At 41.7% G+C, this 11,628-nt stretch overlaps 3 protein-coding genes across 3 annotated transcripts; 1 reads left to right on the forward strand and 2 right to left on the reverse strand.

The window, feature by feature from the left end:
- Positions 1-5,059: 5,059 nt before the first annotated feature.
- NCU03582 (hypothetical protein) lies at positions 5,060-5,787 on the reverse strand (the record flags this gene model as incomplete). The annotated part of the gene is made up of 2 exons (XM_950928.1): positions 5,060-5,581; positions 5,662-5,787. The coding sequence occupies 2 exons, from the start codon at positions 5,785-5,787 to the stop codon at positions 5,060-5,062; spliced, it is 648 nt and encodes a 215-aa protein (XP_956021.1).
- Positions 5,788-7,219: 1,432 nt separating this feature from the next.
- Positions 7,220-8,218, reverse strand: NCU03581 (hypothetical protein; the record flags this gene model as incomplete). Its single annotated transcript, XM_950927.1, has 3 exons — positions 7,220-7,327; positions 7,817-7,975; positions 8,099-8,218. 3 exons carry the CDS (start codon positions 8,216-8,218, stop codon positions 7,220-7,222), a joined length of 387 nt encoding a protein of 128 aa, XP_956020.1.
- A 558-nt stretch (positions 8,219-8,776) lies between these two features.
- NCU03580 (hypothetical protein) lies at positions 8,777-9,653 on the forward strand (the record flags this gene model as incomplete). Its single annotated transcript, XM_950926.1, has 2 exons — positions 8,777-8,997; positions 9,269-9,653. 2 exons carry the CDS (start codon positions 8,777-8,779, stop codon positions 9,651-9,653), a joined length of 606 nt encoding a protein of 201 aa, XP_956019.1.
- Positions 9,654-11,628: the final 1,975 nt, after the last annotated feature.

Here is an 11,628-nt window from a genome sequence, read left to right on the forward strand (position 1 = left end):
AGGATTGTTATTAAATTAATTATACCGTTTATATAATTAATAAAGTTTAATAATAATATTCTAAATAGGCCTTAAAAAAAAGGAGTACTACTATTTATATATAATTACTTTAAAGGAGGAAATTGTAGTAGTATCTTCTAGTACTAACGAGACGGTTGTTGGTATTAAACCCTTAAGGAAATACTATATTTATAGAGGATATAGAAGATAGGGAAATAGTAATAGCTCCTTGCGAGAGGATTGTAAATAGTTGGCCTACTATAAGTCCTTAAAGTAAATTAAAATGATAATTCGATTTATAAAGTCTAGATAGATTAAATATAGCTATTTAAAGGAATAGCGATGGCAATAATTAATTTAGGATTATTAATTAACTTTATTATATTAATAATTATAAATGATTAAAAAATCCTTTAGGTCTATAAAAAGAGACCCTATTGAATATATATATTTAAAGGAAAGACCCCTAGTTACGAGTAAGGATAAATATTATAAGAGATAGTACTATTTAAAGTTATAATTAATGGCGACGAATAAGAAATTATCTTCGATATTATATTAATTGGAAAATACAATGCTATACTAGGAAGACTATAATTAAAGAAGTATAATTTAGATATTGATTGGAGTAGCGGCCGTATTGGGAAATAATAAATCCTTAAAACTCTAGATTAAAAGGTTTTAGTTATTAATAGAAAGAGTTAGTATCCTTTATTATACGAAACTATATTACTATTAGAATTATTGAGAATAGTTATATCTATAAATAATATTAAGGAGGAGATACTACCTTCTAAATTACCCCCTAGTAAGAATAATAAATTTAAGGATATCCCTATATAATACTAAAAGTATAAAATCTTCTAAAGCTTATTAAAATATTCCTTACTAGTATATAATTTATAGGACTACGAAATACCTTTAAAAGAAAGCGTTAAACTTAAATATTAGAAAATTTATTAATTAAATATTATATAAATAAAGGCGTTTAAAGAATATATTAATGAGAGGCTAAAATTAGAATATATTTAAGAATTCTAATCCCCTTACGGCTCTCTTATATTCTTTGTACCGAAGAAAGATAGAGAGCTACGCTTCGTTATTGACTATCGGTATTTTAATAATAATACTATTAAGAATTGTTACCCTCTGCTGTTAATTTAAGAGATATAAGATTGGCTGGGAAAGGTTACTATTTTCTTAAAAATTTAATTTAATTTTAACCTTCTCCCAAATCCGTATAAAGAAAGGAGAGGAGTGGAAAATTATATTTAGAATACCCTTAGGGTATTACAAATACTGTATTATACCCTAAGGATTAATAAATATACCCGCTTCTTTCTAATTATAAATTAATATTATACTTAAATAATTTGTAAGTAAATTTGTAATAGTATATATTGATAATATTATTATATTTTCTAAAAACGAAAAACAATATTGAAAATATATGTATAAGGTTCTTATTACTTTAGAAAAAGCCGGATTATCGGTTAATCCTAAGAAGAGCGAATTTCATATCTAATAAATTAATTTCCTAAATTACTATATTTTACCAGGCTAAATTTATATAAACCCTATAAAGGTTAAGGATATTATTGAATAGTTAGTATTTACTTTAGTAATTAGGGTCCGAAGGTTCTTAGGCTTTGTTAATTTCTATAGACGCTTTATTAAGAGGTTTAGAAGTATAGCTAAGCCGCTTAATGATCTAATTAAGAAGGATATTGAATTTATATAGTTTTAAGAGTGTAATAAAGTATTTAAAACCCTAAAGTAAATAATTCTAAATAACCCCATCTTCGTACTCCTAAATTCGAATAAAGAATTCGAAATCGAAATTAATATATCTAATTAGACTATAGGAGGATAATTTGGTTAATACAACGATTAAGGAAGGCTATACCCTATTGCGTTTTATTTTAAAGCGTTTAGAGGGCCTAAATTTAATTACCTAATCTATAATAAAGAATTTATATTTATAATTTAGGCTTTTAAAGAATAGAAATTATAATTTAATAGTACGAAGTATAAAATTAAAGTTTATTTAAATTATAAGAACCTAATATACTTTATAATTATAAAGGAATTAAATTAATAATAGACCTGTTAATCTGAATTCCTATTATAGTTCAATTTTAATATCTACTATCGTAAAGGGTTTGAAAACGTAAGAGCCGACGTATTAAGTAGAAGGGAGGATCTTAAAATAAAAATAAGACCTATTACCTCCCTTACCTTATTCTAAATTAACCTAGACGGGTTACTCCGATACTAACCCTTATAAGAATAAACTATAAATAATAAAACTAATATTTTTAATATAGCTAAAATAGACTTAAATAATTAAATTTAACGAATTACCGAAATATAGTATAAAATTAACAATAAAGAAATTAAAGTATATTTAATTATATTTACAATACCCTAATTATATAAGGGCAAACTCTAGGTACTTCCTTTATTATAAAAAGAATTAATATATAATATTTACGAATTACCTGAAGAAGGAAGATACGTAGGTATTACCCGTACCCTTACTAGAATATAATAATTATTTAGGTTCTTAGGGATAAAGGATATTATTACGGAAGTACTATAGGAATATAAAATCTACTATAAAATTAAGGCTAACCAATATAAACTATACGAATTATTCGAACTACTCCTAATATCGGAAGCGCTATAGCAATCGGTAACTATAAATTTTATTATAAAATTACTTTTATTATATAACCTAACTACTGGAATTAAATATAATAGTATCCTAATTATCGTTAATCGATTTATAAAATTCTTATACTTTCTACTATTCCGGGAAAATACGGATACGGAATAATTAGGCTATATATTTATAAGGTATATTATTTCTAATTATAGATAGTTAAAGGAGTTAATTACCGATTGAGATAAATTCTTCTCGTTAAAATATTAATAAATATTTATAAATAAATTAGGAGTTAAATATAAAATATCTACTATATACTATACGAAGATAAACGGATAGACGGAACAAATAAATTAAATCCTAAAAGTATACTTTAGAGTATATATTAATTATAAGTAAGATAATTAGGCCGAACTACTACCTATAGTACAAATATCCTATAATAGTTCGAAAACGGAAATAATAAAGGTTATACCCTTCTTTGCAAATTATAGTTATAAAATAAATTTTAAGCGAGGATAGGATTTAAAATTAGTAGTACCCCGGGCCTATATTTAAATAGAATATTTAACCGAAATATATTAGACCCTTAAAAATGAATTAATATTTATTAAAGATTATATAAATTAATACTACGATCGTATAAGGTCGTCGGTACTAACTTTTAGGAAGGGAGATAAGGTTTACCTTCTTCGCCGAAATATTAAAACTAAACGGCTAAGCGATAAATTCGACTATAAGAAACTAGGGTTATTTAAGGTTTTAGAAAAAGTTAGTACTAGTAATTATAAATTTAAACTCCCTAAGGGAATATAATAATAGCCTATATTCTATATTTTACTACTAGAACTAGTATTAAAGAATATTAGAATTAATAAATAGGTAGAGATATAGAACGATAGAGACGAATTTCTAATAGAAGTAATTCTAGACTCAAAATTAAATATTAATACAAGAGAAATCGAATATTTAATTAAATAGTAAGGTTATAGTTATAAAAGTAATATATAGGAATTAATTAAAAATTTTATTAATTTTAAAAATAAAATTGCGAATTTCTATTAATAATTCCCTAATCGGCCGAAGCTATTAGATACTCTAAGGACCTAGGACTTATTATATTTAATTCCTTTAATTAATTAAGTTCCTTAATTGGCCTGATAATAGAAGAAGATTCGGCGGAAGCACCCTTAGATATCTCTTCCTCTAAATCCGCTATCTTACAATTAAAATACTCCTTCTAACAATAAAGCGAATAGCGTTTTTACTTTCGAGTACGAAGTAAACGATTTTAGAGAACCGCAATTTCTTATATTAATTACTCTTCTTCGTCCTCCAATCTCTTAGCCTCTTCTATTTTTTTATTTACTATTAATAAATCAACCCCCGCTTTAATATAAATATTAAAGATAATAAACCTATATTGTAAATCCGGATTAACTGATACGTTGTATAATACTTTACAACGAACGTACTCGTTATATAACGATAATTTCGAACAATCTACAATATAGGACCGATTATACTAATAATAATTAGAATATAGTATTATAGAAACTCTATTAAATTATTTAATATAGCGAGCCAAAGTATTAGTAGATACCCTCTTTTGGGTAGAACAATTCGAAATAATGTGCGATACGGGTATAATAGGTAAAAGGGGATAGTTAAAGAAAAGAAAAGAGAAAAATTCACTTACGGATTTAGGGTAATACGAAATAATAAGAGAGATGAGTTAGGAAGGGAGGGAGATAAAGGGTATAGTAGGTATTAAGGTAGCTACTAATGTAGTTCGTTGGTACCTAAACGCTGGATATAAATAAATAGTATATATTATTAAGTTATATTGTAATATTAAGGATAAAGTTATAAGAGAGGGGTATTGTGTTACGATCTAACTAACGAGCTTAGATAGATTGACTAATTAGAAGGGACCCGGGGCCCCGAGATAATGGGACTACGGGTCGGACCCGAAGTCCCGAGATAACGGGACTGCGGGACCGGCTAAAAGCCAGTATATAAGAAGGCCTCCCGGCCTTCGTTATTATGGCTTTTCAGTAAGCAATAGCTTCTATAATTGATTAGTACCTTTTGGCTACTACTACCGTTGTTCTATCCCAGCGATATACTCTTGTGCTTGTAACGGTTCGTCACACTCTACAGTTACGACTGGATGGTGGTATCAACCTCACATTGTCTTTTCTGAAAAAAAAAAAAACCCCTAATGTACCTGAGGTAGGAGCATGCGTATGTTCATCAAGGGATAATGTCCCTGGTTATATCGCTGTTCATCCTTTCCCAATTCATTTCTCATCGTTGCCAACATAGCATCCCGTTGCTCGTAGGTAGGTAGTTATTACCAATCCTCATCATCGCACCACCACCCCGTCTTCAATACCGAACCCCTTTCTCAATCTGCTCCTTGATTCTCTTGACAATAGCCTCCCTCCCCATCCTCTCCTTTTCCTCCCTCTCCCTTCTCTTCCCCTCATTATCCTCCCCATACTTCACCCCCGGACAACTTTTCTCGATGAACTTGCACTGCTTCTCAGCTAGCACCTCCTCTTTGTGTGCATTCTGCTCGCGAACGTGCTTCGGCGGGCGACTACGACCGCTGCCGCCCCTGCCCTTCTTTCCCGCCTTGAGTTCGGCGCGGGAGGCGGCAAAGTAATCGAGGCCTTGCAGCCAGAGGACGCGGCCGGGCTGGGAGCCGGGCATGCAGCCGGGGAAGAAAACGGGGCGCGCGTCGTTCTTCATGGGGCCGATGGTCTTGGTCTTGGTCTTCTTGGGAGAAGCAGCGGAGGCAGCGGCGCGAGCAGCCTTGCGGGCGCGAAGAGCGGCGAGCAGTGGGAGGGTGACAAGGTTGCCGTCGTCATCGCGGGGAGGACGGAGAAAATCTGCCGTGGGGGGCTTCTGTGAAATGGGGGGTGAGGTTAGTATTTCCCTTTGACCAAGCAAGGATGGGGGAGAGGGATGAATTTGTAGGTACTGACCTTGCTCTCCACGGGGGCAAAGATGGGCTTGCCATCTGCATCCGTTGGCGGCGAGTAGCGCAGCGCGGGGATGGGAATGGCGTCATGCTCGAGCCAAGGCTTGGTCATGGCCGTGGTGGATGCCATTTTGCTGACTTTCTGTGAGTGGAGGAGATGGTTGGAGAAAATGAGAAAAGGTTGTGATGACTTTGGTGTGTGAGTTCGAAGTAATGTGGTTTCTAATTTTCGAGAAGAGACGACGTTCGACTTCAGGTCCAAGTCTTGATGGAGAGATTTTATAGCTACCTAGGGAAGGACGAGCATTGAATGATCCTGCCAGCTGCCACACCTTTCAATTGCAGGTTCTTGATGAACAGTAACCTTATTCACATTCATCTGTTGACAGTTTCCATCCCATGTCTGACGAGAGGCACAATAGAACAACAGAAGCACAATAGGAAGGGGATTGCTCAGAGTACGCTCCGATTCAACTGTAGGCGGTCCAGCGAAGGCTGTGGCAAGATATCGAATGAAGTGAACACACCACTCGTCATGTTGGTTTAGTTGTGATTGTTTATGTTGTTGTTGCTGAAAAGAGCCGTCGGAGTCGCAAGGGTAGAGCAAACGTCCAAGGCGGCATGCCAGCCAAAGGCGGTCTGTTGCATCCACTGGGGGACGAGGCGAGCCGGTACATTTTCGAGGCTTCTGTAATGGAGGATAGAATTGCCCAGCTCACACAACCCGATGGTAAGCCGTAGGAGGCTACCAGGGAGCGCGTCGAGTTTGAAACTACCCATAGTGCCGCCGTCAAGAACTTGATTTCTGGCTTCGGCCACCCTCTGAAGAATCTGTTGACAAACGGCGAGCTCGTTTAGGGGTTCAAGTCAACCAGGAAAAGGCTGTGGTCAAAGACAAGCCACCATAGTTCAACTACGAAGACTTCCGTCATATGATTGGGCTAATTGGGACATCAAGGGAGAGAATAATCAAAGTCTTACGACCAAGTCGAAATCCCAAGTTAGCGAGGAGAGACGGACGCATTCATTTCAGTTGTCGGCATGACGGACACAAGAGTGCCGCGAGGAAGGTAAGTACTCCAGACGTCGGTGTCTACGACTTTTCTTTTTTCAAACTCCTGCCTTGAAAGCTGTATGCTATCATGATTTCTGCCTGCCCTGCCCCGTTCCCTGTCAACCGCTCTTTCCTTCCTCTGGGTCGCCATCTGAGGTAGGTACCTCTAGCCACGCCATTCTGATCTCCAGGGCATCTACCCCTCCAGCCCAGGCGCAACTACCTGTAGATACAGTAGAAGTACCCAGGGACACTTCTAGGCTCTCAATGATACCGTGACGTCCATTCTCTGTCCTTGTCAATCGGCGTCATAATGTATCCGTCGGGTTCCTCCTACACTCCTTCCCCAGGTCCTGACTGATTCTAGCGAAGCAACTCCAATCTTCCTTTCCTCAACCACTCCATCTCACACCCCAGTCTTGTGCTCACTCCCGTCCCCAAACTAATGGACTTGCTCATCCCAACTAGGTAGAGGTACCCTCTCCTCCAAATTCTCAATCCCCCTCCTTTACTCCTCCTCCTCCTCCACCTTGACCGTAGGGCCAATCGGGTTCTGGGCCGTTCCAGTAGCAGCGGCGGGCGTAGCAGCGGTAGACATGGGCGACTGGCGACGGAGCTAGGACGGCTTCTGGAATCGCGAGCTAGAGCCATGGTTGCGGCGGCGGAGGGCCATGCGCGTGATGGTGGAAATCTCCCACTTTCTCATCAGCGCTTTCCAGGCTTGAGATCTGGCGGCTTTGGAGGCCCGCGGGATTTTCCTTTTGGGTTGGGGCCGACGGACGACGATGGGTTCTTCTTCGAGGTCTGGCTCTGGGAGGTAGAGAGCGGGCACAGCGGGCACAGCGGGCACAGCGGGAATGGCTGGAATGGCTGGAATAGCTGGGAAAGCCGGGCAAGTTGGGAAAGCCGGGAAATTTGGGAAAGCCGGGCAAGTTGGGAAAATTGGGAAAGCCGGGCAAGTTGGGAAAACCGGGCAAGTTGGGAAAGCTGGAATGGCGGGGACTGCCGGCACGGTGGGCACAGCCAGCTGCTGGTAGATTCCGTTAATGCTTGGCTCTTATCTGCTTGGAGGATGGATGGGGATGATGGGTGGGTGACCACTTACCATGTTCAAGTTCGGAACAACGACTGGCTCGTACTGGAGCTCCTCCAGATTACGGATCGGTGCCTGTACGAAATTATGCCCATGGTTGTGGATGTCGAGGAAGTCGACATTCTGGATGACAACAGGATGATAGTTGTGCTCGGCGGGCGGGTGCTGATTCTGGTACCACGTAGGTAGTAGATATCTAATTAGTATATGGCTCCCCTTCTAATGTGAAGAAGATAGCGGGGGATGTGTAGGTAGTAAGGTAAAGGTAAGTAGAGGTAGGTTGCAAACACTTACCAAACCCTGTCCGGTAACCAGCGTAAACGTAAAGCTTTGAGCGCCCGAAACGGTGACGTCTATGACGAAGTTCCGATTCGTGTCTCTCAAGTAGATGGATTGTTCGATTGGAGCCGACATTTTGAAGATGGGAGGCGATTGGATGCAATGCAACGAGACCAGTTGCGAAGACGATTTTTGTTTTGATAGCGCGTATCAGGCGATGTTGTCTGAGGTTCAAGAGGAAAATTTGAAAATTGCGAGCGACCAGGAGGGAAAGAATTTATCTTGCAAATCTGAGCTCTCGTAATATTTTTTTCCACATTCACTTACCGACCTGGAGCCGTAGACCTGATATTGAATTACCTACCTACCTATTCTTGGCTTTTCATCTGGTGTTCATGGACAACCAGTGTATGTTCACGGACAATAGGTGTGTATTCACGATCATAAGGTAGGTACCTCGAGGTGGATATTCAAGTTCTTGGCCCCAGGGCATTTCTCCCTTCGGTGACTGACTATCGGCATCCTGACGCGATCACAGTCTTCCATCCGATATTCGAACATTCAGCTCCATCACCAGCACCAGCACCAGCATCACCACCAGCTTCAACGCCAGTACCAGCAGCATCAGCACCAGCGCCGCCATCACCACCATCACCACCAACCACTACCAACACCACCAACACCACCAACACAATGGCTCCCAAGAAGTCTACCCATGAAGTCTCCGAGGCTGCCCTCAAGGCCAAAACCGCCAAGCGTGTGGCTAAGTTCGAGCGGGATGATGCGTCGGGTGTTACAGCCCACGCTACCGCTCAACTGGCTGCTTTGGAGGCCGACCGCCGGACTCGGAAGTTGGCTCGAGAGGCCGATACCGTCGAACGGCGCGTCAATAAGAGGAAAGTGGCGATGACTCGGTTCGAGTCCGAGAACCAACCGAAGGTGGTTACCATCTCACGCACACTGCTGTCCTGGCCTCCTTCCCCATTCCTCACCCTGAAAATCGGGCCCTCGCTCGATTGGTCACCATTGGACTCGAGTCTATCCTATCGCCATCCTCTGGACCATGCACTCCATCGAAGACCCAAAACGGCCTTACGATAATTTGAAAATCCACTCGGTTTGGCCAGTCGACGAGTTGCCTTGGTTGGGGCTTTGTTCCCACAATTGTTGAACCGAATTTGCAAGAGGGTCTATGACCCATTTAACGGTCAAGCAACGGGTCGAAATTTTCGACCGTTCAGAAGCAAACAAGCGGCGAGAAGGACTCGAGAAGCTGCGGAAGAGGTCGGATCGAAACCCGGCCAGCATTAAGGCCTTTACAGCAAGGTCCAATGCCAAGTGGAACCCTGTGGAATTGGCTAAGCGCAAACTCGTCAAAACAGCCCGCATCCTGTTTTGTGATGTCTGTTCGGTGGCCTTCCCACGCTTCCGAACGGATTGGCACCAACGCCACCACAATTCTTTACCACGCCACAAGGCGAATGTGGCGGCAGCCAATGCCAAGACTGAGGCTAAGGCTGCAGTCGAGCCCGAGTTTGAGCCTGGGTGGAAGAAGGAATTCGATGAATGACCGGTTCGAGTCCGAGAACTAGCCGACCACGGCTGGCAAAAGTCAACGGGTAGCCGACCAAGTGGCTGCGACCCCGTCCACTTTCCTTGAGAAATTGGCGTTTGTTGGATGGAGTATAGTCCAGGATCTGAAAAAGATCCATCCCAACTATCGGCCTCTCTTTGGTGATGAAAAGCAATTGGCGAGTTTGTTGCTTTGGTGTGGTCTGGATTTTGCCCCTGGGTTCGAGTCCCTCTACGACAAGCCAACGCCGCCTCCTTTGTCTTATTTTAAAGACATTCCTTTCGCCTGCCCCCAAGATATTTGGGGTGTATATGCCCTTATTCTTAAGAAGAATGGGGACAATCGCCCACGCTTGTACATTGGCAGTGGTACGGCAACCAGCAACCGCGGCCTAATTTGCCGCATCCAGAGCCACCTTGCTGGCAACCCCCAAGTGATGCCTAGCAAAGTACTTGAGGCGAAAAAATGCGGTTACCATCTTACGCATACTGCGGCCCAGTAAAGTGCAAGAGGCAAAACAAAGCCCCCTCGAAGTCCGAGGTCCCGAAGAAGAAGAGGAGGAACAAAGACCCCGATATGGGCAGTTCAATAGACTCTATCGCAAAAGAGACCGTCAACAAGAGAACGACAACGCTGCGAGGTACTTCCAGCCCTTTTGGATTTCACAACCGGGTCCGAGGTATTGGGGCATCTGATATGTTCCAAGGAATCGGTGGCGTCTTGAGGAAAAGACGTTCTGTCTTATAAGTAGGGATGAAAGTTTTCCGACTGGACAGTAAGCAGCCCATGGGAGAGATGAACCGTATAGATTTTCATAGGGGGAATATTCGGCATTAGCTAGGACATCGAACCATTAGGAAGCTTAAGTAGGGTCGTCATATCACTGTTGACCATCAGTACCTGCGTTTGGCGCATAATTTTGGTAGTCAACTCGCTGGCAACCTTGGTTGGCAGAGTCGGTAGAGGCGATGGTTGCTTGCACCTGCGGGTGCAGGTATCACCACTTCAATCCCCACCTGTGCTCGATGTCTCGCAAGGCCTTACGACGTCAACCTTGTGAGCTCGGTGTCGTCTGTTCACGTCCCATTCCACGTCTGGAACATGGACTGGAGAAGACGCAGAGGATGAAAGCGCTCATGAAAGGTGTCGGACTCCTGATCAGACATGGTGCCCTTGTCGCTGAACAAGTTTCGACGAGGGGTTATGGCTCAGTTCCACTGGGAGAAAGCTCAAACATTGAAGGAGGGGTTCAGCTTCCAGGATGGGCATAGATGTAGCGCGGGGAAGTGGAAGGAGATGAACTTTGAGAAGAAGAGGGCTTCTGGGTTTCTATGTCATTAGGGGTTTGGCGTGGGACCAACTGTCTTGACCGAAGTCAACCCTAACATTTCTGCTCCAGCTTGATCCTGACGAGTCTACCTAGGGTTGATGGCCCTCCAGTTTTTATATTCTTTCTCGCTCGACACTTGTCTGTTTACCCTTCTCTTTCGCCCCCGTATCCGGCTATGGGTACTTCACTTATTAATTACATCTCATCGATAGGAGCAGCGTTTCAGGGGCTGGGTCCGGGCGGGAAGGGGCCTCAGTGATGAATGAAATGATCTCATCACGGCCATGAAGATGGTCACTGGACACTGCTGAACAGCCCGGGGAGGAAAAGGTATACGCCACTCGGCGAGGCCTAGATAGCGAGAGACTACCATATCCTACTGGTCGGAAAGAGTTGGCGATAGGTGAGTCACCTTGTGAGTATCTCTTTCTGCACTCTGACGATAGCACGAAAGGTACCTCTACCTATTGAGGCATGGAGTTGGCCGTGGAAGCAGCGCGCGACATCGAGCTGGCGAATTGGCAGCATGGAAAGCTTAGCGGGTATGGAGATTGCTTTCTCAACCAGCAGCTATAAGACATCAAGCGTGAGGAGTTGTTGAAGAAAACCGGTTGACTCACGTTGAGGAATCATGATGCAGAT

Source organism: Neurospora crassa, linkage group II, assembly GCF_000182925.2.
Source record: "Neurospora crassa OR74A linkage group II, whole genome shotgun sequence".
Taxonomy (NCBI): Eukaryota; Fungi; Ascomycota; class Sordariomycetes; order Sordariales; family Sordariaceae; genus Neurospora; species Neurospora crassa.